The sequence below is a fragment of the Pseudorca crassidens genome, chromosome 1, assembly GCF_039906515.1.
Source record: "Pseudorca crassidens isolate mPseCra1 chromosome 1, mPseCra1.hap1, whole genome shotgun sequence".
Taxonomy (NCBI): Eukaryota; Metazoa; Chordata; class Mammalia; order Artiodactyla; family Delphinidae; genus Pseudorca; species Pseudorca crassidens.
Genome location: NC_090296.1, coordinates 73,507,311 through 73,534,842, shown reverse-complemented (window position 1 = coordinate 73,534,842; position 27,532 = coordinate 73,507,311). Strand labels below are relative to the sequence as shown.

At 40.2% G+C, this 27,532-nt stretch overlaps 1 protein-coding gene across 7 annotated transcripts in view; it reads right to left on the bottom strand.

Annotated features, from left to right (window-relative positions):
* Nucleotides 1-27,532, bottom strand: part of STXBP6 (syntaxin binding protein 6) — a 280,731-nt gene that overhangs the window by 46,377 nt on the left and 206,822 nt on the right. For all 7 annotated transcript variants that reach the window (XM_067738940.1, XM_067738987.1, XM_067738957.1 and 4 more), the window contains 2 exons: nucleotides 20,683-20,813; nucleotides 19,365-19,530 (listed from right to left, as the gene is read on the bottom strand). In XM_067738940.1, coding sequence (XP_067595041.1) covers nucleotides 19,365-19,530; nucleotides 20,683-20,813 — 297 coding nt within the window. The remainder of the gene's footprint in view (nucleotides 1-19,364; nucleotides 19,531-20,682; nucleotides 20,814-27,532) is intronic.

Genomic DNA, 27,532 nt, shown 5'->3' with positions numbered 1-27,532 from the left:
GTGGAAGTTGCATGTCTGTCCCTGTTGTCTGCCCTCTTTCTGTTCTGTTCTCTAATTTTAAGACATATTAGCCTTGACAGCATCCCTTAACAAAAAGACCAGCAGCAAGCTCTTAGGTCCAAAATCTGATGTTTCCCACACTCAGAGAAAGGAGTGGGATTCCCTACCATCTTCTTGTAGACTGACAGATTTATGCAGTCACAAAAAACATTATGGGGGACTGGAACCATACCACTGCCAACTTCCCTCTAATTACATTACCCTTTATATTTTCAAATTATGCTAAAGCCCATAATCAAATGCATCCAGAAATGCTGTTTTTGACTAACTAAAAGTTTACTGAAAACTACTACTCTAGGGCAGGAGTCTGCAAACTTTTTCTGTAAAGGGCCAAATAGTAACTATTTTAGGCTTTGAAGGCCATAATGTTTTGGCATAACTACTCAATCTGTTGTTGTAGTGTGAAAGTTATAAGCAAATATGTAAATTAATGGGCATGGTTGTATTTCAATAAAACTTTTTACCAAACAGGCTGGATCTGGCCTGATGCCTATAGTTTGCAGATCTCTGCTCTAGCCTCATAACTAAAGTTATTCAAGGGTGGTACCAGCCCACAACCAATTTATTCAGCACATGGTGTTGATCTACCTTAAAAAAATAACTAACCATTGGCAAAACAGAATTTTGCTTATGATCAAAATAAACCAAAATTTGGAATACATGATCTAGCAATAGGGTATTACACCCCGACCAAAAAAAAAAAAAAAAAAAAAATCAGTCAATTCTATGTTTAAAGAATCCCATTCCTTGTAAACTGATACAGCCACTATGGAGAACAGTATGGAGGGTCCTTAAAAAACTAAAAATAGAACTACCATACGACCCAGCAATCCCACTACTGGGAATATACCCTGAGAAAACCATAACTCAAAGAGTCACTTACCACAATGTTCGTTGCATCGCTATTTACAATAGCCAGGACATGGAAGCAACCTAAGTGTCCATCGACAGATGAATGGATAAAGAAGATGTGGCACATATATACAATGGAATATTACTCAGCCATAAAAAGAAATGAAATTGAGTTATTTGTAGTGAGGTGGATGGACCTAGAGTCTGTCATACGGAGTGAAGTAAGTCAGAAAGAGAAGAACAAATACTTTATGCTAACACATATATATGGAATCTAAAAAAAAAAGGTTCTGAAGAACCTACAGGCAGGACAGGAATAAAGAAGCAGATGGAGAGAATGGAGTTGAGGACACAGGGAGGGGGAAGGGTAAGCTGGGACAAAGTGAGAGGGTGGCATGTACATATATACACTACTAAATGTAAAACCGATAGCTAGTGGGAAGCAGCCACATAGCACAGGGAGATCAGCTCGGTGCTTTGTGACCACCTAGAGGGGTGGGATAGGGAGGGTGGGAGGGAGGGAGACGCAAGAGGGAAGAGATATGGGGATATATGTATATGTATAGCTGATTCACTTTGTTATACAGCAGAAACTAACACACCATTGTAAAGCAATTATACTCCAATAAAGATGTTAAAAAAAAAAAAGAATAAAGCAATCTTTGAAAAAAAAATGTTAAAAAAAAAAAAAAGAATCCCATTCCTGAGAAAGTGACCGTTCCTAAAAACCTAAGAAGTATGGTAACCATATCTATGGTGTGACTTGTAATTCTTGAAAAATACTACTAATAGTTAATACGTACTGAACTACTCTATCCCAGACACTATAAAAAATGCTCTACAAGAATTAACTCATTTAATCCTTACAACAACTTTGTGATGTAGGTACTGTTATTATTCCCACTTTACAGATGGGAAAACTGAGGGCCAGATGAATAATTTGGCCAAGATCATAAGGCTAGTAGGTGAATGAGGTAGGATTCAAACTCATGCATTCTTGCTCCTGTATCTGTGATCTTAATCACTACTCTTAAGACAGCAAGAGGAAAAGGAAGGCCAGTCAGTGCTTAGCCCTGGGAGTTCCACCTCACAGATAGATGGTTGGACCTCTCTGTGGATTAGCAAATATTTACTGACTTTTAATCATGTGTTGGCATGCCTAGTGTTTTACATATATTATTTAATCCTACTCACAGTGCTATATGGGAGGAGCTATTACCCTATTTTAACAAAAACCATGGTTTAGGGAGGTTGCGAATTGTGTAAGGACTAACCTAGTAAGTGATGAAGCTGCCTAAGCTGGCTCTGTTGGGATGACCATTTTGAAAATAAGATGATCACTTTCTGAACACCTATTTGTAGGAGGTTCATGTTACTGAAGAGGGAAGACCACATTCTAGACCAGAAGGCGCCAGGTGTTCTCTTTATGACACAGGGCTGTGTATGTGACAGAGGCCTTTACTTTCCCAAATGAGATCTGTACCACAGGGTTACATAGAATTCAGTTTCCTTCTTCTGCCATCAACAGATTGATTCCTACAAATATGGCTTTGACTGTGATTCTGTGTTTAGCCTTTCTTGCTTGTCCAGGCATTGTGCCAAGCTGAGTCCATCAAACTCCCAGAGCTTTTCTGGCATCTGCTTATTGTTCAAAAAGGGATTGTTAGCATACACTTTGGACCATTTCATTCTGCTGGCTTTATGCTCTGAGACCACAGCTATGAGAGCTCTCTCTGGGGGTCTACCTTGACCTTTACTGTACTTGTCAGGCCTTCCCCACATATAGGGGTTTGCAATTAAGAGACAGCTACTCAACTCATCGGAGATAGTTTGCATCCTACATTCTCTTAGTTGATTTTGGATAGTATTCAAGAGAAGAAAGGAAAATCCTTTTTTTATTCCACCATTTTAAAACCAGAAGTCTAACAGATGCAACTATGACTTTTTTTCCCTATCAAAGTCAAATTAATTCAGTAATTCTATCATTCTCAGCACAGACTTTAGCATGGATTAACTATCCACTGAACATACAGCATATATTCCTTAATTATGTCTAGAATTTTAGCTCCAGTTCTTTAAAGGAAACATCCAAAATAATTTAAAAATAATCATTAGGCAATTTAGTTTGGCGATGTATTTTTACCATATTCGCAATCACTGTTGTTTCTCACATCCTACTCCTTCCCTTTGGGTTCACTTTGCTCCATGTTGAGGTATATCATTTAGTAGCTCTTTCAGCAAGGGTGGAGGAGAAAGCAAATAATCTTTGCCTGTTTGAAAATATGTCTTTCTCTCACTTCTAAATTATAGTCTAGCTGGATATGGAATTCTAGATTGACAGTTATTTCTGGAAATTAATTTATTGACTTCTGGCATCTCTTAGCGCTGGTAACAGCCATCAGTTTTTCCTTCCACTGTAGGAAACTTTTAGTATCTTTGAAGATTTTCTCTTTGTCCTCAGTGTTTTACTCCTTCATTATGTTTTTGTCTAGGTATAGCTTTGTTTAATATTCAAGTGTGGCACTTGGTGGTATTCTCAATCTGAGTCTTCAATTCTGGAAAAGTTTTAGCCCATATCTTTTGGAATACTGCTTTCTCACCATTCTGATAGACTCATCTTCAGAAACTCCTATGAGATGAATGGTAGAGCCTCTTCTATCTTCCATGCACACCTGCCCCTCTATATTCTTCATCTCTCTGAGCTGCATTATGGGTGAATTTCTCATTATTTTCCAATTCATTAATTCTTTAACTGTGGCCAATCTAGAGTTTAATCTCACAACTCAGTGTATTTCAGACTATATTTTTTCATTTTCACTCCTTCCCACTACCTCATTTTTTCATTGAGTTTGGTTTTGTTTTGTAATATCTGATTTTTTCCTAATTCCTTTATCTTTTGAGTATCATAAGCATATTTATTTTAAAGTCATTTTCAAATTGCTCTGTTACTTTCATTTCATTTGGAGTAAATTCCTTTTTTTTTTTTTTTTTTTGGATTTCTCATATATTGTAAAATTTTGGTTAGTACATTCTTCCTGAGTGGGGAATTTTAATTTCTTCCCCCTTCTCCTCACCACCTTGGTCCGTTCTCCCCTATGTGTAGTTTTATTGTTTCTGGTACTGGCCCCTAAGACAACTGGGACTAGGGTGATGGTCCAAGGCTCCTGTCCTGGGTGCTATTCTGGATATTGCAGAGCCAGTGCCAAGCCAGTGGGCAGCTGGCTCCAGGTCTTGGGTGGGAGACTATGTCTTCTTTCTGTTGCCTCCCCAGGAATGCAGATTCTTTCTTATAAGCCACTTCCCCATAGAGCAGTTGGTCATGGCTTTTTTGTAGATTCCTTGCTTGGGCAGAGAAGCTGTGGTTCCAAAAAGCAAATGTGGCTCTGGTCTCCTGCTTTGCATGGGGTACTTTTAGTCACTGTTACAACATGGAATTCAAACTACCTCTTTCCAGACTTGCAGCCCAGCAGGCAAGCAGCTTCATTCCTACTAACTGCTTTGTGATTCTGTTATGTTGCTGGTTTATGCATACTTACCTTTTTCCTGAAAGTGATTCTTTCTTTTTAATTTCCTCTATTTTGTATGTGGTGGTGCTGAAGGAGCCTTAAAATGTGAATTCACATCAAACTGCACCAAGAGTCAATTTTTAAAACATTCATTTTTATCGATATAACAATCCAAAAATTCTACAATGTTCAGCAGTGATAATACTTATTTTTCCATTTGTTCTCACCAGCAAACAAAGAACAAGCTGATTATATCCTACTGATAGATTCTCTTATTTACCTAGGCCTGGCTAATTGAAAGTAGATGGACCCAAATGATGAATTTCAATTTACTTTTTTTAAAAAAATATTTATTTATTTGGCTGTGCTGGGTCTTAGTTGCGGCACGTGGGATCTTCATTGCCATGTGTGGGATCTTTGTTGCAGCATGTGGGATCTTCTGGGTGTGGCATGCGAACTCTTTAGTTGCGGCATGTGTGTGGGATCTAGTTCCCTGACCAGGGGTCAAACCTGGGCTCCCTGCATTGGGAGCACGGAGTCTAAACCACTGGACCACCAGGGAAGTCGCTTCAATTTACATTTCTTAACAGAAAAAAAAAAAAGAGTTGAGAAGCAGTAGTTACTCACTGGTCCTGTTGATTTTTATCTGTATTAGAACTTAAAATTTCTGCAGCTTTTAACCTCATCTTAATCAGAAAGAAATCCAGCTATTTGTACTTGTGTTTACTCAGCTTTTAAAGGATGAAGCTGAGAAGTATAATAGTCCAAAAGACGGAAGGCTTAATTTTGGAATTTTCTTAATCAGCATTGAAGAAAGCTTTAACACATTCTTCCAAGTCTTTTATTTCCTCAAACAAGATACATATATAATCTATTTTCAAAGGCTGCCTTACCTAGGACTCCATCTTAATTTCCTGTGCATGTTGCTGGCCTGTAAGTGTTTATTATGCACAAGAGTTGAATATAAATGTACCATACTTTATATAACATATGTATTCCTGAAAATTTATGTATATCTTATATTTCAACAAATAATACTGCATTTTCTTTTTTAAGTGTAATATGATTTCAAAGATGTGTTCCTAGAGGAAAAGAAAATAGATCTGAAACACCATAAGAAAGGGCAGCATTAGGAAAGTGAACTTAATCAAACACTTGACTGGAAAATAACTTAACAGTGATAAAGCAATGAATGCTATAATTCAAATGTTATCCTGAAAACACAGCATTGACCAATGTCAAGAACTATACTAATTGCTGATGAAATGAGAATAGAATCTCATTTTGTTGGAGGAACACTTGGAACTTTTAGACAAAAACATGCATCAGTGATAGCTTTGAAGAGTTTCTCTACTTTTCTCTAACGGGGAAGGCGGAAAGGTAGATTTCAGGAATAGACAGGTTCAAATCTTGATTTTCCTTTATTATCTATGTGACTTTAGGCATGTTAAGTAACGTTAGGAGACCCCGTTTCTTTACCTGTAAATGGGGATAACAATGATGACTTTTTTGGATTAATGTGAACTAAAAGAATTGTCTGGCATATGGTAGGAACTCAATATGGTGACTATCAGTGTTATCACCATTAGCTGGCTTTTTTTCCTAGAAGAAAAATGCAAATACAAATACATATGACTGTACCTCTACTGTATCTGATGTAAGGGACACGCTGAAAGCTATATATCTCTGTATTTCTACTCCCTCCTCTGTGTCTGACTGGAATTCAGATTCTATTCAGAATAGGAGGGAAGGAAGGACAATAGCAAGAAGGCAGAATTTAAAGAAAAAAATAATTATATTAATATAATTATTAATTATAACAGCTACCACTACATTCCACAGTACTCCCTATGTACCATGCTAAATGCTCATACATGCCCTTATTTAAAATCTTATAACAACCCTATGGAATAAGCATTATTATTCTGTTTAAGAAGAGGAAGTCAAGCTTACAGTTTAAGTAACTTGTCCACAGATAGTAAATGACAGATCAGAAATTCAAACCCAGATCTGTGCAAAGTCTTTTTCTTTTTAGTGTCTAACATACCATACTGGGAAGACAGGGTGTAAGAAACACCACCACAGGGAAAGAAGCACACACCCTAAGCAATACAGAAAACTGTTGAATTAATATTCTAATTGCATTTCAGGGGCTCATGTTAGATCACTTCTAAATGTATGCTGAATTAAAGAGATAAATCCAACCAGCTAATGTGAACTTGTCTGATGAGTATGTGTTAAATACACTTGACCTTGACATTTTATATCAAAGCTGAAGAGGGACTGTCAGTCTCAAGAGGAATACCACCAAGGTATTTACAAGTAGGGCATTAGGATCATCATCTGAGGATGCAGGAAGGGAAGTATGAAGGAAAAGGATGATCTTTAACAAAACCAAATGGCCTACAACATCTCATCGTCAAAAACTTTAAATACTAAGACTTCCTAGGAACTTGTAAAGAACCTGTGTAATTATTAAGGAAAATCAATTCCTTACGTGAAGAGAAAGGTACAAATATCCCAGTTGGTAAAGTAAGGAACTACTGGATAATCTAGCACATGGCAAGCCCTTTCAGCTACTTAAGTACTAGGCTTTCCTAAAAAGTTTAGGTGTTTCTAAATGTCTTAAATTATAATAGATTAGTACAAGTAATACAGTCTATAGGTAGTATTTAAAAATATATCTTATGAAAGGAAAAAAATTAAATGTAGGACAGTATTATACAATCATGTACATTATAGCTCTTAGGAAAATGCTATGGTAGGCAGAACACCAGCTTCTCAAAGATGCCCACATCCTAATTCCTGTAACCCGTGAATATGTTACCTTACATGGTAAGAGGGACTTTGCAGCTGTGCTTAAGGGTCTCCAGATGGTAAGATTATCCTGAATTACCTGTGTCGACCCAATATAACCACAAGGGTCTTTATAAGAGGGAGGCAGGAGTGTAAAAGCCAAAGAGAGAGATTTGGAGATGCTACACTGGGGACTCTGAAGATGGAGAAACAGGCCACACACCATGGAATACAAGCAGCCTCTAGAAGGTGGAAAAGGCATGGAAACAAATTCTTCCCTAGAGCCTCCAGAAGGAACACTGCCTGAAGACCCACTCCAGACTTCTGACCTCCAGAACTAGAAGATAATAAATTTGTGTTGTTTTAAGCCACTAAGTTTGTGATAATTTTGTACCAGCATCACTTGGAAACTAATAAAAATGGCCAAGATGGTAAATATACTGTGGATAGAAAAAATATATTTTAACTCTAAGATGAACAATTCGCTTTTAAATGATGTAAACCTTTAAACAATTCTAATATTTTCTGTCTTATTCAAGTTTGAAAGTCAAAAGCTTAAGGAAAATACACAAGGATTGTACACTGACACCATAAAGACTTTCTTAAAATTACAAGTGTTTTTTCTCTCCTTCCCTTGGTGTCTAAGAAACCTAACATTACTAGAACCCAACCATCAGGACAGGCTTTTGGCTTTTATCACAGATGTGAGAATCTACTCTGACCTTGTGAAAACCATCTTTTTTTCCCCTCTGTAAGTCTCAACCTCTTATAATGGGAACTGGAAAGAAGATCAATAAAATCAACCAACTGTGAAAATAGGTCCATAGGATGGAGTGAAACACTGATAGTGGGAATAATATATAATAGTATACATAATCACAAGGAGATTAGATCTGGTGCAATATTTATATGTGAAGCATGGAATCCTCCTGACTTTTACCCATCATACTCTGTCCTGTTTAATTCTCTGGGTTATAAGGGACATGAAGCTGATTCTGACCAGAATGTTCTTGATCAGGTTCAATGAGGGGAATATCGATTCCACTTGAAAGTTCTTTTCTATAGGGCATAGCATTATGAGTGATTATGACAACTGAGATTTTCTCAAAGTATAAATAATCAGCTTCTGCTTAGGTATCTAAACTCAGAAATACTCTGAGTCCTTCCCACTACTGTCTTTTTGGCATGGACTATGAATTTAAATAAAAGAAAAACAAATAGTTGCTTTCCCACTAACAGCATCCACTACGTTTAAAAGGCACACATTTGTCACTTCACAATTTAACCACTCAAAAGTTAAACAAATCCCTAGGCCAATGAAGACTTGTCCTCATTCTTTTCCTAAAACATGTATTCTACCTCAACATAATGACATACTTTATTGCCCTCCTGTCACTCAAGTCTTGCAGTTGAAGTGTTTATGCTGAAGGTGCTCTCACAGTGAGAAAATACTGAAGACATTCTTCCCCTTTCATAGGTGGGACCCACTGAATGGTAAATGGAACCTATAGTAGCATCACTTTTGGATGTTATATGAAGCTAGAACAAAAACCAAATCAAACCAGCCAGCCAAAAGCTAAGCCAGGGTTATCGTCCATGTTCATTTACCTGACAATGAGAGGAGGCTACAGATGGTCAGTATGATGTATAAAGATAAGCCAAAGCTTGTAGGCAAGCTACAAGGGTGTGACAAGGGACCCTTGTTAGACCAGTCACTCCCATTACTGAGAAAACCATCAGACTGGTCAGACAGGAGGCTAAATTTTTTTTTTTTTTAAGATGTTGGGGGTAGGAGTTTATTAATTTATTTTTGCTGTGTTGGGTCTTCGTTTCTGTGTGAGGGCTTTCTCTAGTTGTGGCAAGTGGGGGCCACTCTTCATCGCGGTGCACGGGCCTCTCACTATCGTGGCCTCTCTTGTTGTGGAGCACAGGCTCCAGACGCACAGGCTCAGTAGTTGTGGCTCATGGGCCTAGTTGCTCTGCGGCATGTGGGATCCTCCCAGACCAGGGCTCGAACCCGTGTCCCCTGCATTAGCAGGCAGATTCTCAACCACTGCTCCACCAGGGAAGCCCAGGAGGCTAAATTTTTAAAGTGGCGGCTGCTTCTAGTTCTTGAGACCCTAGAACTTCTTACTCTTTCTCCATAAATGAGAGCCTTTGGTCTGTTGGTGTCCCCAAGAGTCAATGGCAGGCTCCTTTCACTGCTCTTGCAGGAAACTAACTCCTCAAAACCAAGCCAAAGACATTCAGACTCAAGACTGAGCTTTCTTCCCTGTGCAAAAGTAAGCAGGAATCTCATGTTTGGTAACAAAAGAGCTTTAGTGGAATTGCTATACTTATTAATACTTTAATTTGCATTTCACAGCATTTTTCTGTGTAGAATAGCCACAATAAGACAGGAATACTCTCAGTTCTTCTAATTGTCCTTCTTTAGCAGTCTGTCTCACATCTTTCTCTGTTTGTATCTTTGAACGGCTAACCTAACATTATGCCTGGGAGATTTCCATCTCAGTGTATCTTAAAGTCCTAATAATTTGGCCACCATAAAGTTTATTTACATAACAATAAACATATTATGTTTTCCATATTGGTTATGGTAGCTAGAAACTGGGATGCCCATGAAGGTTGCCAGATAAAATATAGGACACTCGATAAAATTTGAACTTTAGACAAACAATGGATAATTTTTTCGTTGTCTCAAATATTGCATGGAATATACTTATTCTAAAAAATTATCCATTGTTATCTAAAATTCAGATTTAACTGTGCATCTTCTACTTTTGCTTCCTCAATTTGCCAATCCTAATGCTCTTGCTTCTTGCAGGACACCTAATGAACCCAACCCTGGGTAGGCATATTGCAAATGGAAGGGGGAAAAATGTTTGGTCGTGTAAATCTGAAGTCTCCACATTCCGATTTATGTCAATGTCCAGATTTCAAATAACTGCTTGTGATAAACTTAGCGGCTTAGTCTTATTTTGATGATCAGATACAAGGCTGAACTTTTTAAAAGCCTAGGATATAATGTGAGAAAAAAGGCCATTTCATTTACTCCTTCACTAAAGGTTTTAGAAATCTCATATTCCTGGGTCGTTTCTCAGGTACTATGGGCAAGTTCCTTACCTCTGTTCCAGGGAAGGAATAGGACTATGGCCTTCAACCCTGAAGACGATCTGTTCTGCTGTCCAAACGGTGTGTGCTCTGAGTGGGTTCCCCCAGAAGTGGGAATGAATTTGGCAAATCACTAAATGACCATTTTTAGAACCAGTTACTGTTCTTGTGAATTGACAGCTTCTCTTCACTAAAATTCCGAGTAATTTTAGTTCTTGATGCTTCTGTGTTACAGCAGAGCAACAACTTTTAAATGCCAACGATGGAGTTTTTATTGGTCTATGTGAACTAAGAAAGATAAGAACCAGATGTAGTAAGTTTTTCGTAAAGGTAAATGTTTCCAATTTAAGGACTAGCCCTTATGTCCTTTGTATCTTTTAGTATTAAAGTAAACTTTCTTTTGTGAAACTGGTGATGCTGGATATGAAGTTTTTTTTTTAACATCTTACATAGAAAACTGGTTGGCAAACTTTTCTCCAAAATTCTTTTAAAAATTGTCTAAATCTAGAAGTATGGGAATCATGCAGCATGCCTTTTATGTCTGTTTTGGAAATACCACTTCCTGTCTAACAATATTAAACAATTTTACCTCTGATCCATGTGTCTCCTTTTGGGGCTGTGTAAAGAGAACTGGACTCAAAGAAATATTCTAGGTTGAAGATACGCTGGTGGTAAAAAAAACATTTCTATTCTCTTATAAAGTTCAGAAAACATGTTTTAGGTTTTTTCTTTCCTACAAGAAGATCTGAATTATGCGCCCTGATCTCTGGCACAGTGTCACTCAATACATTTTAAACATTGTTGTTTTGGTAAAGGCAGCAGTAACATATGCATTCTATAAATGTCAAACATAAAATGCGACACATTCAGCATTCTATAAACCACGCAAACAACTCAGCATTCCAGATGTCTGAAACGTCTATAATATAGCTCAGCTCCTTCCCACTTGGAACAACGAAATTACTAATTTTTTTTTTTTTGCAATTCTTATGCCAACGTGGATTAGGAAAGTTTAAGAATATTTTCTTACTCCTTTCATAAGAAAGGGCTTTTAATAAATATCCTAGAAGAAGTCATGTAATATTATGAATAGGCATATAGTAATTTTTAATAGGATATTCAGACATGTACTGGCACTTTGCAAAAATCCCATCTGACTGAATATTTTAAAATTCATTTTAATCCCCACAGCATTCGTTCAAGGTATACGTTGCTATCCATGATACAGAGAGGCTGAGTGTAAGTTAAGCAGCTTGGAAAAGGTTACAGAGCTAATGAGTGATGCCATCAGAAACAGGGGTAAGTGAATCTAGTCTGTGCTCTTTTCACTTTATCAAGTTGTGCTCTTTTCACTTTATCAAGTTGTTTCAGTTTATCAACTTTATCAAGTTATGTGTTCTGGTTGATTCTGAAAGTAGAAATGGCTCTCGTCTACTGCAGATTGTTTAACCATGGGAAAGACAAAATATGTTCATGATCCTTGTCGTGCCAATAAATGATACCTCAGAAGTCCCCTTTATGTAGCTTTGGTTTGGTTCAAGATTTTGGTGGAGAGAGATGATTCACAAAGCACTTAATGCACAAAGTCACTCTGGCTCAAGACGACTAACCATAACCCACCAGCTGTTTCACAGCATGCACTTCTGTGTGGCTTACAGCCAATGAGCAATGAAAAAGAAAATCACATCTGTGACCCAATTTTTCTTTAGTTACTAGTCATTTATATCATGCATAGAACTGGATGGGACCTAAGGAACTAACCCTTGGTTACTCCAATTTTCTTACTGAAAATAAAAGCATCTGCTTTTAATTCACCTTTTGGGAATAAGATGAAGTATTGAATAGACTGACTATCAGAAAATATGAGAAAGCACACAAAATGCCCAACATAACGATTGGTAATGTCATCCTAAATTTTAGACATACATACATAAAAGATTCAGATCAAGAAACACCTCATAGCTTCTGCTACAATGTCCTGCTCCGAAGAACGCTCAGCCAGTGTCAGAAGGTTGTTAGTACTTTGTGTAGCACAGTATATATCAAACTTGTGTTTGACGTAGTAGTTACACTGGTGGGATTCCAATAACCAAAGCAAAAAAATCCCCCAAACTGGGCTTTTCCAATTGTATAGTTTAAATATTTGTACCATTATTTTTATTGATGCATAATTTTTGGTTTCTATTCTTAATTTCTTACTCTCTCCAAAAAGTTTCTATAAAGCAAGTCTTAAATAAAATATCACGCTGTCTAGGAAAGGATGGTATGGGCTGCCATGAAGAGGACGGAGTGATGGGACAGTGGTGGGTAAGTCTGCATGTGTATACAATTAATATCATTAACAGACATCGAGAGAGAACTTTCAAACAGAAGTTTTAATTTGAGCCGCATAAATACCTTGTTAAATTGGAGTCATCTCCTCTCTGCTTGACTGAATCAATACAAGGAAAAGAAGACCTGTGCTTATTGAGGGAACTTGGAAGTCCTGGTCCCCACTGAATGGATGGGGAATAAGTGAGAGGCCTTGACGGAGGTACTAGCTCCAGCCCTTATTTAGCTGTGGGACCTCAGGCAAGTTCCTCATACACCACTTTCCTTGTTTGTATCATGGTACAGGATAACTGAAGTTTGCTACTTTGTTATTTCCTCAAGGGTAACAAAAACTCACCGGAGGAACTATGACATGGATTCCTCTAGATCTAAAGAACTATTAGAAACACTTGCTGACCCTCTCATAACAGCGAATCAGCTAAGCAGCCTGGCCTGCCCCTCATCTACATGTCATCAAGAAGCAACAATATGGTGGTTTTCATACGATTTAACTCGGTATGTGAATTATAATCACTAGCGTATGTCTGCACGCATCCCCGAGTATGTTGAAGTTTGAGTGGTAGGGGCAAAATTACACGTGAATTTATTCTTGAGAAATAAGCAACTCTTTGTAATGTGCCTGTGGTTGGAGCATGTGTACGAGGGTGAAGTTCACATCCCACAAAGCCATTATTCAGTGACAGAAAACATTAAAACACGAGGAAGAACTAAAAATTATGGCAAATGTTATAGATTGTACTAGAGCACTACATTCATATATTTGGATTAAAAACCATATTGATCATTTTTTTTTGGTAAGAGCCCTGTTAGGATGCATACATGTGCTCTTTGTGTCATCTATCTGTTACCTCACCTTACACGTGCCCATGCCTGGGACACTCACAAGGTGGAATATTCGCACACCTTGCTCAGGAATATGCCCCTTCATTGTTTGGGAGAAAAGTACAATACAAAGTCACAGTCTGAATCCTGAGATTCTGTACCACCCCAGGGGAATCCAAAGTAAAGCAATCTGGTTCTTCTTTAGCATACCAATCAGCAGGGCAAATGAGGGCCAGCCTGCTATGAAGCAGACATCAGAGACATCTGTGTCCCTGGAATTCTAAAAGAGCTCAGAAGTCTGGGCTTTACACCATCATCTGAAGGTCTGCACATAGACAGACAATGCTTAAGAAATACCCTTTGATGATGATAAAAATACATGGCACTGCAAAATAGCCTGTTTCGTGAAAAAACAATCTGCCATGTTCCAAATTCTGAATATAGATAACATTGAAATGAAACTGTCTAGATTAACTGTTGCAATAAGAGAGAACTCATTTCATCCTGCCCTTGTGTGTCTATCAACTGTTAACCATCCCTTAAAATGCAGCTCAGCCATCACCTTGGTGTATCATATTGTTTCATATCTGTTTACATCTGATGTCCCTCCAGGAACATAAGTAAAGTTGGCAAAGGTGTCTACTTGGTTGTTGGATGTCGGCAGGTAGCTCAGTACCTGTCAGACAGATGGTGCTGAGTAAATGCTTATGGAACCAAGTGGGCCTCAAACAATGTAGGTGGGACACCCCTAAAGGATGACCCACATAGAACAGATGAAAGAGTGAGAGGTAATTGAATGAGGTGGCCAAGGGTGTTTGGACTCAGAATTCAAGGAAAATGCTAGGACATGCTTCAGGTTAAACAGAACCTTGCCTTGAGGAATAAATTACTTTTTTGTGTGCAAATAATTTACCGCGCTTACTAAAAAAGAGAATAGGTTTCAAAGCATTTATTTTGTGGTTCTAACACAGAAGTTGCCAACACCATTCAAGATTTCCTTAGTTCACAGAATTAGGCATAAAAATAATAGCTCGACAGTAATCACTACAGAAGGTTAGTGTAAATAAAACAGCAACGGGAAACTATGAGGGATTTGCTCACATTTTGTCAAGAAGCATGAAGAGAGCAAAACAAAGTCCCCCTTGGGACCTTGACTTAATATGACAGGTCCATTATAAGTAAACTGATGCTACCACTTGGGGCAGACCATGTTGCTCTCTTGAAAGCAAGTCTCTCTTCTAGAGTCTGAAGTTCTACATGTGTGATTAACTCCTTCAAGGCATCTTCGTAGTACAAATGTGTTATCACACATATAACAGTATATCATTTATATCATCATCTCTGCTTACTATAGACAGAAAAAAACTACCATCTTAGAACAAGTAAATATGACCTATATGAACCCAAGACTTCACCTTCAGGGCCCTGTCGCTCCTGATGCTGTGTGATATTCCAGGAGCCAGACGCTCCACACCTCTACCTTCCTTCTCTGCAGGTTACTTGGTAGCTTAGGGACCCAGCAACTGAATAATGGCTTTGTATTTCTAAAGGTGACTGACCTTGAATGAACTACGAGAGAGGTAGGGTGGAGGTCAGGAATGACCAAGGCTTGAGGACAAAGTCCTTCAACCATCCAGACAAGAGAAGATGGCTGAAAAGATGCTGACTAAGGCAGAAGAAACCAACGCTTTCCGCTTCACACCTGCTTAGAGCATCCCGCTGTCTTTCAATTTATGGGGGTCTTCACAACTGTAGGCTTTGGCCACGTCTCCTGGATCCTGTAACCAGCACCAGAAGATCAAAGCTCCCCAGTTTATCCTCTGGAGATAAGGAAATATCATGTTTGGAGGACAGAATTTCAAACAATCCAAAGAATTTATTTCTGTGTAACTGACTTTCCCCAAGAAGAAAAACCTGGCCATATGGAATATACACAATCGATAAATATAAGAGAAGAACTTCATGAAATTGTAGATGCTTAAATGATAATCCTATTTGAACTGGTATTAAAGAAACTATGGGGGACTTCCCTCGTGGTGCAGTGGTTAAGAATCCGCCTGCCAAGGCAAGGGGCACGGGTTCGAGCCCTGGTCCGGGAAGATCCCACATGCCGCGGAGCAACTAAGCCTGTGCGCCAAACTACTGAGCCTGTGCTCTGGAGCCCACGAGCCACAACTACTGAGCCCACGTGCCACAACTACTGAAGCCCGCGCGCCTAGAGCCTGTGCTCTGCAATAAGAGAAGCCGCCGCAATGAGAAGCCTGCACACCGCAACGAAGAGTAGCCCCCGTTTGCCGCAACTAGAGAAAGCCCGCACGCAGCAATGAAGACCCATCGCAGCCAAAAATACATAAAAAAATAAAAAATAAAAAAAATTAAGAAGAAACTATGATTCACTGGGAATCAGATGGATTTGTCCTTCAAAAGTCCTTCAAAATCACTGGGCTTCAGTTTTCCCAATGACGGTGGTTAGATCAGAAACAAAATATCTAAGAGGTCTGATGAGTGGCCAGGGCTCCAGCATCTTCCCCATTGACTAAAATAGCCTCACTTTCATCTCTTTAATATATTGAAATTCTCACGAACAAAAACAAAAAGCAAAATGATTTTAGAGGTCCCGGATGATTCCATCATATTATCTTAATCATACACCTCAATAAAAGTAGGAAAAGAGTTAAAACTGCTCATAATCTCTGGCCCTCTCCTCTTAGCTCCTTTTTTTAATACCTAGGAATGTGCTGGCTAAAATATATCCCAAAATTCCTGCACAACTCCAGGGGCCACCATTCATACCAAAGACAATATCAATGGTGTTCCCTGGAGCATTCCACTCAGTGACCCCAAAAACGATGGTTTTAGAGTGGCGAAGGCCTGTGTTTGAATCTCAGCCCTGCCACTTGAGGACAAAGGCTATACGATCCTTGGCAAGCTGTTTAATTACCTCTCTGATCCTATTTCCTTCTCAGTAAAATGGAGATAATAAATTGTATTTCCAAAGGCTGCTGTAAAAACTAAATGAGATAACGTATGTACAGAACCTGATGGAGGACAGCACACCACCAGCAGCATCAGTTCTCTAAAATGACAAAATCTATCCCATTTCACAGCATGGAAAACAATTTGTGTCTAGCACTTACGGCCCATACCGTAAGGACAAACCAAAAGATTTTGTGAAATTTGGAACAGATCTCATTTGCTGAAGATGGGGTAGGTACCCTAAAAGTTAAAGGGGTCAGAATGTAGTGACCTGAAAACTGCACAGTTTTTTTAAGTCTCTGAATTGTGATAACTGGCAGAAAGGAAGACTAATCAGCATGCTAATTCACTAGGGTGTGTTGGTACAACTGTTATCAAGGATAGGCAACTGTTTAGATAAGACAAGCTGTACTCACTAAGGATGTATGTGCTGCCAGCAAATTACCATGTGTCTAATTCAAACTTTTTTGCCTTCCCTGGGAATCTAGAACTGGGCAGTATTTAACAGCACTAAATCTTTTGATTCTTAAATTAAGAAGTGACTAACCTATGCAATAAAGCTATAACTTATGAATTACAGATTCTCAAACGACCCGACAGATTGTAGATATCATCTAGTCTAACCCCCATATGTTACACCAGGGAAGACTGAGGTCTGAGGAAGATGAGAGACACATCTAAGGTCACAGAGGGCAGAGCCAATTCTGGCACTTGGTCTCATTAACTTATTCTTTTTCTTACTACAGGAGATCAATCTTTAGTTTTACGCACTATACATACCAACAGTTTAACTATGGATATATAGATTCTTGTCTCAACTCAGCATAATTTGGGGTTCATAGGGCAGTGGAAGACATCGAAAGACTGGGCCAATGACAGAAGCAGCTGGGTGGGAATGTGTGGAAAGGTCTGAGGATATTCGAGAGGGTAATGCATATGGAAAGGCTGTTAGGGGCCTGCCAGTCTGGGGTTTGGGTAGTGGCAATTAGGGTCTATTAAGGGACCAAACATAGAATGATTCTCCACATCGAGGACGTAACAAAGTGACTAGCTCATAGTAGGTACTTAGTACTTACATGTTGTGTGGTTGGATGATGAGCTAAGAGTGAATGAAGGAATGCAAGGGCCTGTTCTGAGAGAAGAAATGAGAGCTTCAGAGACAACAGAGAAGAGGGCTACCTAGCGCCGTCCCTTATGGGAGAGTTCCCAGAGCTCTCCCTAACCTCTGCAGGAAGGGGGCGGCTTGTTTCCCTCACGGGGACGGAGGAGTGAGTCTGTGCCCCCTTGCTTCCGCCTCATATTTCCACTCTGAGGAAATGCAGTCATCCCCATGGAACCGCCTCTGCTTCTGATGCCCTCTGCTCCCAGGATGGAACCTGGAGAAGTGATGTGCTCGAGAGAAAGTCTGTCTCCAAGAGCAACAGAAATTTCAAATCCACACGTCACACTGTTTTTTAGAGGAGACTCTGCTTAGGGGTCAGCCGGGCAAGCTACTGACCGTACTGATACTGACGGGGGGAAATGTTTCCTAGCAGGAACTTAAGATCAAGAAACAAATGTGATTCTAGGATACTAGAGAAGATCCTAAGGAAGAATGAGGGAAAGCTGGGGTTGCCTGGTCAATTTTCCATTCCCTGAAAATGTGGCCATCTGTGGTCCTCAGCCTGGGTGCTTGAACCTTTGGCCAAGTCTGTTAAGGCTGGATTTTCAAAGCAGGATTCATTTGAACAACACTGGTGGCACAGACATGATAGAGTCTCATTATGTTTTCCAAACAGTAAGAGGTTAGTGTTTGATATTTCCTTTCCTTTCAACATCTATGTATAATATTTTTTTCACTTTTGTACCATAGGATGTAGTCACTTTGAAGAAAATATGCACTCATCACCTCGTATTTCTCTAGGACTAAACAGAGAAGTGATAACACAAGAGTCTTTATCAGCATCTAAGAGAGACCTTTCAAGGTTCATACGATGTGAGCAACTTCCTATTTAAGAGGCACACTAACACTTCAGTGGCAAATAATGAAGTATTGACAGCATTTTCTCCCACAATATCTAGCAGACTAATGGCAAAATGAGAGTGTGCGTAGCAGCTGTTGGGACAGAACGATGGATTCTGCCTCATGTTCATATGAAAGATAGATACAGCCCAAGGGGAAGATGTACTGTCTCTATTGTGACCTTCACTTACATTTGATTAAGACAAAGTTGGTACATTTTTAAAAAGATGCTCTCAAAACCAGGAGAACAGGTCAGTGAAAAGACCAATAATATACACACTCTTCCTCAACTCCCATAGTGACTGGCAAGGCTTTATATTTTTAGCACAGTTTCAAGTCTCTAAAAAGAAACGCCACCTAAAAGAAATGTGCTAAGCACCCTCTAAGTGTTTCTCATTAACTTGCCAATGCTGGTACTCGTTCCTTAAGGCTGGCTTACAGCACTCATCCTACTTCAGCTGTCTGCCATTCAAGGAATAAATGTGAGACTAGGTGCAATTTGAAAGAAAGGGACTGTATCTGTAGGAACGGTCATATCAGTATTTGTAAAATATCTTGAGAAATACTAGGAAAAAGCAACCCAGGAGAGTGTTCTGCGATGAAATGGTAGGGAAGAAACCAAACGGAAAGGTTTTTCTAATAAAGGGACAGGTTTGTTCTCATCGTACAAAGAATCTTAGCTAAGGAGTTAATTCCTTTTAAAAGATCAGCTTTTGGATAAGAGTGAAAACATACCACTGTGTCTAGATTAGCATGCGATGAACTCCCAGAGTGGTCCTCACGCGGTCCAGCTCTGAGCGTCCGGATTCTTTTTTTCTGGTCTTTAATTACGCGGCTGAACACCTAACTGTATGTAAAAGTGCATCTAAGGAAACAGAATGAGTAAAGTCACACAAACGCCCACTCACCTCCCATGATTTTGGACTGGCAGTTAATAAACTCTGGCTTCCTGTCCGTGAGGTAGCGCTGGCAGGTGTGGTGGAGGATCTGGAAGAAGGTGCATTTTTCTGAGGCCGTGCTGGCTACCCACTGGTCAAAAGCATTTTCAAACAACAAATCAAACTCTGCAGAATCCTGGAAAAGACAGTGAAATAACGACTGATCTCAAGCTATAAAAACTGCTGCTTCCAGTTCACCACGTTAAGAGACTCATAAAGGCTAAAACACCTTTCAAAGACTTTTGTCCTAATCACAAGACTCATTTAACTAGCACCTAGGTGCACAGAGAGTATACCTTTCTCTCCTTATCAAGCAGACCTCAAATCTCATGGCATTTTTAGATGTCCCCAGGAAGTTAAGAGCACAGAAGTCCCTTTAGCTTAACTGCATATCAACTTGTGTCAGAATTCAGACTATGCATTGCCTTCCCAATTACTCGAAAAAGGATTCCTTTAGGTTCTTGGCACTGAACAGTATTAATCTTGTCCCTAACCTTGGCAGGAAAAGATTACCCCTTACTATTACAGTATATAGTTACATTTTACATTTTCTTTTTCCTCATTATTATTTTTTTTTTTTGCGGTACGCGGCCTCTCACTGTTGTGGCCTCTCCTGTTGCGGAGCACAGGCTCCGGACGCGCAGGCCCAGCAGTCATGGCTCATGGGCCCAGCCGCTCTGCGGCATGTGGGATCTTCCCGGACCGGGGCACGAACCCGTGTCCCCTGCATCGGCAGGCGGACTCTCAACCACTGCGCCACCAGGGAAGCCCTCTTTTTCCTCATTATTGATGTATTTTATGGTGAGTGTGTGAGCAAAGGGAATTCACTTGGAATACATAACTCTACCATGGAATGTTTCTCTTATTAAATCCAATGGAATCCTAATACATCATTTTTAAGGTGCAGTTCATTTATTTGATTTTTGGTAAATAAACCTCATCACTGGTGGCATTAGGAGATAAATGGAGCTTCGATGAACATGGTTTGTCATATTGATAATCACAGATGTGATTATCTGAATCTGCTCTTTGCACTTGGCTGATAAACATATTACTGGAGTAGCACTTCTTCAATATTCATCCCCTTAGGCACCTCCGTCAAACATGATGAAAAGGTTTATAATTTCCCGTAAGAAGGGCACAGGAATCAAAAAGTCTTAGCCACATAACTGAAATAGAGCAATAGTCTTGTTAAAAATGACTCAGACAACCATCACCCTGCCAAGGTCAATGAGAGAGTCATTGTGTGGAAAGAACACCTTCGCTCAGCACTGGACAGTTCACTCACCCGATTAGGATCGATGCCATTAACCTGGCGAAGCTGCTCAAGCATCCACTGTGATCTCCGCACGAACGACGTGGAGCCTTCAAACTGTTTGACCTTCGTGATGGATGCCTGTGTGGGTTTCTTGTTTGTCACTGCCAAGAAAAGACCAGTCAGATTAGTGGGTGTGCAGGGTGGTTTGGGTCCTCATTCAGTGGTGTGTCTATCTTATACCTACATACATATGTGCAATGAGAGAGAGAGAGAAAAACTGATATATCTGGTGTGTGTATAGAGAGAGAGAAATATACATATGTGTGTATATATATGTGTATGTGTATGAGTACAGAGGGGAGGAAGAGGGGGGAGGGAGGGAAGGAGGGAGGGGGAGGGAGAGATAAGTACAGAGAGAAAGAAAGAGAAGCAGAGAAAGAGAGAAAATGAAAATGAATGAATAGGTGTACCTTTAGTAAGAGATGAACTCAAAAGAAATAGAAACTATAACGTGCACCCTCAAGCAGTTACAATAGAATTTTAATTGTAAGGGCAGCTTCATTTATGCCGTCATCCACTCACATTGAACACGACAGGAATAATTAACACCAAGCTCCTCTAATGGAGGCTACAAATGCACAATGATGTCTAGCAGGGAAAGCAGCGTATGGGGCTGACAGGCATCAGGTAGGGGTAGTTAGGAAAGGCTGCATTTTAAAGGAAGTGCAGGTTACCGGTTCCCCTAGGGAGCTGCAATGCATATTTCTAATGTTATAGTCCAGTGTAAATATTCCAGGCTTTAGTGAGAAGATAAGAAGTAATACTTCACTCAAAAAAAACCCCCAACTATTTGGCTTTAAAATATAGTCAGTTTGTATCCAGTTTGCATCTGATTATAACCCCTGCCCCTCTCCACATATGAATTCCTGAGGTCACCACAACTGTAGGGCCAGGACAGTTCCTCCTCCTGGCCTTAGTCAGTTCTCCCTTCCATGCTGAGGATGGACCTTGTCACCTCTTGGACAGAGGTCAAGTAGCAGCCACCAGGAGAGAGTCACTCTGAATATTTCTCTGTCTGCTTACTTCAGGATTAGAGCCTCAAGGGAGGGGAGGTAATTAAGTATTTTAGAAGGGTTTTCCTAAAAGCTCCTCCTGAGCTCTGCCTATAAGAATTGTAAGTTTAAATAGAAACGATGCTCTTAAAGGAGCCAGGAAAAGTGGAAAGCATTCCTTGTAATGAATGCAATCCTAGTAAGACTGTGCATCAGTGCTACATTCTTTCTTAGTTTCAAATAAGCCCACAGATCCCACACTTGCAAATAACCATGCAAATGCTCAACAGATGGCAAAAAGAATCCTTGCGGGATGAAGGACAGAAAACACCTATTCCAGTCATGATTGGTGGTAAGAAGGCTCTCCTTCACACATACCAGAGTTTTATCACAGCTTCAGTGTCTGGGGTCATGAAAGCAGTGACCAAGAGGGGAAAGAAATGTGGGCACCCTGCCTTTAGGGTGGGTAAGAACCCTATGGTACAGGACTGGGCTGTTTTTAGGATCTCAGTACAATCTTCTCCCTTTGTTCCTAACCAGAATTTGGCAAACATTTTTTAAAAATGTCAAATAATGCTTAGGTTTACTGCCCATTATTCAGTTATATTTGGCTAGAAGCTTATGAACACCAATTTCACACCAATTACATTTACTTTCACGGTTAAAAAGTCATCATCCCCTTAACACCCACGATCAAGGAAATGTTATAGTCTTCCATTCACAAATGGCCTGTCTAGCCTACAGCTCCATGTATAAGTCTGCTTAAGTCCCATTAGGAACAACCATTCCCTTCACTAAATTCACACAATATTACCAGTCTGCCAGGGCTGTCTGTCCACTTAATTTAATTCATTTATTTTATGTGTCTATATGACACAAAGGGAAGCTCTAATAGGTTTCTCTGATAGTCAGGCCCTGCTCTGCTGTTTTAATGTCCAGGGAAACAACACACCTGGAATATATGTGGGTCCTAAAATGTGCTTAAACGATTAAAGAATGCTTTTCAATAACAGGAAAACATGGGTTCCTGTATTAGACACACACCCCTAAACACACAAAGAGGATTTCCTCCTTTGTTTATGTAAATCACACGACATTTAGGCATCCTGGGAAACATGAAGGCTTTCCTTCTGACTGCAGTTAACTCATATTTTTATTTCTGGTCCATTTATTTCCAACTAGTTTATAGCATTATAAAAGTTCAAACATAAAGCAAGATTGCCGTAATTATTGGCATGTTTGAGACTGACACTTTTAGGAAGGCAAGTTCCACTGGAAGTTTGTCACTGAAATGAGAAGGGCAGGAACTCCACCCACCCAACAAATGCCCCACGGAATTGTTCAACAGCAATCGCACTGCACAGTGGTCATTTTTAACGGAGGCAGTTACAACTTCATCCATTCCTGACTTTTTTCCCTCTATTACGTTATTGCTTGCCCAGTTCTTGGAATCTGATAGTTTTCCTGGGCACTGAGCCCGGTTTGGTTTTAATTTTTGTTTATTTTTATTATCTCCAACATCCCAGTTTCTATTTTGAAGCAGGTGCCTTAAAATGATATTATTATATACACATTACATAGAATTAAATAAAGACTTTCCCCTGCTGAGGTCAAAACAGTTGTACAATCACACCACTGCCAGACGTTGAGTTCTGTGCTAGAAGGAGGCATGTTTTAACCCCTTCCTCTTTTGGTGTTTTTAGGATCCAGAGCTGTTAAAAATAAGTCAGTCAGTCAAATTCCAGATGTCTAGTGAAAAACAGCAATTCACCTTCTCCTTCCCAAGGAAAGCTAATTGATAGCACACGCTGGAAAATGCAACCAAATGATCTGAATCAGTAACAGCATAGTGCTGTATGTCCAAGTACCCCCATATGGTAGACTCCATATTCATTATTTTGAATAACTTTAAAGGCGAGATAATCAGGGCATTTCTGTCATGCCTTGATCATTCATGAGGAAAAGGTAAATATATAGGCATTCAAAGGGGATATGATATTCCCAGGTAATACTGCAGACCACCCAGAATCAGCCTGATCCCCTGGTTTTCCACTCAGACCCGCACATCGAAATCACCTGGGAGTTTTACAACAAAAACACCAAACACTGTCAATCAGAATCCCTGGGGGTGTGGCCCTGGCATCCATATTTTAAATCTCTCCAGTTGACTCTGAGGCACTTTGACTGTTGAGAGCCACTGAATTATGTATTTAGTCATTTAACAAATATTTATGGCATATTTGTTAGATGGAAGATACAGAAGGAAGTTTTATGGCAATTCAAATATTGAGTAAAAAGTGGTTCTGAATCAAGAACTTTGGTGGGGAGGAGATGAGAATGATGCAACAGAGTATTAAAGCATAACAGGAAAAATGACATAGGAGTCATCTGAGGTGTGTAGGTGGGGGTGCTTTAAGGACCAAGGTAGAGTTGGGGAAAGTCAGGGAGGTTTCATGAAGCAGCCACATTCCAGGAGTTATAACATTAGCCCTCACCTGGACGTCTGTGATTTTCCCCAAACCGGCTTTCTGACCAGCTTGGCTATTCAAACTGAAATACATAAGACTGAACCATCTTTTAAAAACTCCTTGCCAAAGAAATCTTGAGAAAGAAGAACAAAGCTGGAGGTGACATGCTTCGGTAAGTCAAGTTTTGGGGTTATCCAAGCCTAATGCTTCTTTTCACTCACTCCTGGAACCCACTGCTTTCTATGGTGGCATCAGAGGAAGACAGAAGCATGGGGCAAACCGAATCCAGGTCCTTCTACTACCAGTTGTGACAAAAAGAATGTGGTTTTCATGGCTGCATGCCTTCTTTCAGCCTTCATGTAGACTTATCTACATCTCAGCTGTAGTTAAGAAGCAGTGTTAGGAACTCTTATGTCTAGAATATCATTACCATCATTACTCTAGTGGTGTAACATCTCTTTCTCATGAACTAATGGTGTAAAGAGTTCTTTTAAAAAATGGTCCAGGGGCTTTCGTGGTGGCACAGTGGTTGGGAGTCCGCCTGCCGATGCAGGGGACACGGGTTCGTGCCCTGGTCCGGGAAGATCCCACATGCCGCGGAGCGGCTGGGCCCGTGAGCCATGGCCGCTGAGCCTGCGCGTCCGGAGCCTGTGCTCCGCAACGGGAGAGGCCACAACGGTGAGAGGCCCGCGTACCGCAAACAATAAAAATTAAAAATGGTCCAGCCATGAAACACTGTACAGAAATAAGACACTTAGCCATAGTCAAAGAGTGGAGATCACCAGCCTTGCTTTTGCCCAGTGAGAAAATTCTATTTAATCAAAACCAGAGAAGCCAGCCAATAGTACAATACCATCTAGTCGATCAAACCTGGTCTTGTATCAAGTTAGGAATTGGTGGAAGAGGGGACAAAGGCTGTTATCAGAAAGGAAAGACAGAAATGCAGGTTACTTGCATGTGATGCTAAATGGCAGAAAAACACACACTCTGCCAGGGATTAAGAGGCTGATCCTCCATTTCAAGGTCCAAAGGTTGGGAGACTGCTTTTTTTTTAAAGTCACTCTTTCCTCTACAATCTCATTATTCAGAGTATCATTCCTCAATCGTCCCAAACAGGAAAATCAATTTTGCCCAAATACAAAACATCTAGTCTCAGTCCTAAGACATTATTTTAAAGAAAACAAATAATCAGCATTTAAAGAAAATGATGACTCACAACCTCTACCATCTCATTTTTCATAGATATTATATTTTCACTAACACAAACCTTTCTTTACACATTAAAGTCAAATTGAATCATCTTATAACTTTATGTGGTCATTTCTTATTAAAAAAAAAAGGTGAAGAACAAATTGTAGTATCTACAATATAATTTGAGGTCAAGGCTAGGCAGCTAAAACGTAGAATTTACCATACCTATGTACCTAAGATACCTAAAAATGTCTGTCATCATGCTTAGCCCTCTCCTGATCTCGTAGTTGAGTGAAAGTCAGCATCTTGTGGTGTGACTTAGCCCTCTGCTCTGCTGGAGTCTAACGGCCAGACGTTTTTATTTCAATAAGACTGTTGATGAGAAATAAACAATTTGGAGCAAGGAAAAAAAGTGATGTCCACATAGAATCTCATCAGGGCTGCTCTCTGGCTGTGTCGGAGGTGACAGACATAAAGGAGAAAAAAAAAAAAAAGAAATCCTCTGAGATGTGATTCAGGAAGTAAAAGCAAGATTGAGCATGGGTGCTGGGTGCTGATGTGGTACAGAGACGGGCTAAGAGGACAAGGTGAGAAATGATTACTTGGAACTGTTTTTCTTAATGCTCTTCCCAAACCCTAATGTATGCTAATTCCAGGTGGATTTCACAGTATCTATGGAGAAATAAATTTCAAGTCTGAGGCTGCATCAGCAATTTTATGCAGTGAGATGGCTGAATGTTTACAAAGCTTAGAAGCAAAAGTATCTAGACTGTTACCTCACATACTTTCAGAACAGGGACCCGTCATCACTGCTACGGTGAGTGGGGAATGGAGCCTGGCGCTCTCCCCACAGGGTTGATCATTTGCTTCTCACGTGATTTCTCAAAGTGTGTCATAATTTAGGGACACAGTTGTTTAGATTCCACAGGCTCCCGAACTAGACCAATTCATGAAATGGCCAAGCTTGTCTTTGGGGCCCTATTCCTCTCCTTCCATCTTAGGTCCTGGGGGCTCTCTGGTCAGATTCCTCACAGGACCCCAAATGGGTTTGAAAGGGTATTCTTCAATCTGCATGTGTTTAGGAAGAAAAATTTAATCCAAATAAACAACAGCTGCAACAACAAAAACGGTGGCATTTCAGTCATGACCACCAAGCCAGTGAGGAAGAATACAGGATGCCCTTCTACAGTCCCCGCTCCACTAACTCTAAAGGGGAGGGAAGGGGAGAGTCCTGCACAGGGCTGTGAGGTTTGTTTTTTAAAGGCAGACTTCTATGGTCTACAGGAGGGATAATCACCAAGAAAGGAGTTTTCCACACAAACGATTCCTTATTTGGTATCACTAGGTCCTAGGGCTGTACCTACATCACATTCTCATCTCCAAATTGGAGGGCGAGGAGGATGAGATTCAAAGTCTAGGAAATTTCTCCAAAAGGATACCAAAAGAAATTTGTATGGGAAACCTCTTTTTTCTAAATAAGTTTGGAGGAGCCCTTCAGTAGAAGGAGAAGAATACGAAACATCTTTCATCAAGCATTCTTCAGGAAGGATTCTTTTAATATGAAAGTACAGCATCATACCCAAAGTAGCTGACAGCTACACGTCTGTAGAGCAAGCAAGCCCCCTAAACTAACTCTGCAGGAAGTACTAGCTGGTTTTAATGTTTCCAAATTACCAAAAGGAGACAGCATTACTTCTGGAATGTACAACTTCAATGTCTCATGCCAACATGAGCTCCAAGTTAAAAATCTAGTCTTGGGGGTCTTCCCTGGTGGCGCAGTGGTTGAGAGTCTGCCTGCCGGTGCGGGGGACGCGGGTTCGTGCCCCGGTCCGGGGGGATCCCGCATGCCGTGGAGTGGCTGGGCCTGTGGGCCATGGCCACTGAGCCTGCGCGTCCGGAGCCTGTGCTCCACAACGGGAGAGGCCACAACAGTGAGAGGCCCGCGTACCGCAAAAAAAAAAAAAATCTAGTCTTGAGAATTCCCTGGTAGTCCAGTGGTTAGGGCTCTTGTGCTTTCACTGCTGGGGCCCAGGTTCAATCCTTGCTCTGGGAACTAAGATTCCGCAAGCCTTGTGGCGCTGCCAGAAAAACCCAACAAAACCCCAAAATCTAGTCCCTTCCAATTTTAATCTTCTTACCCCTGTCAATAATTTTACTTTAACTATAAAA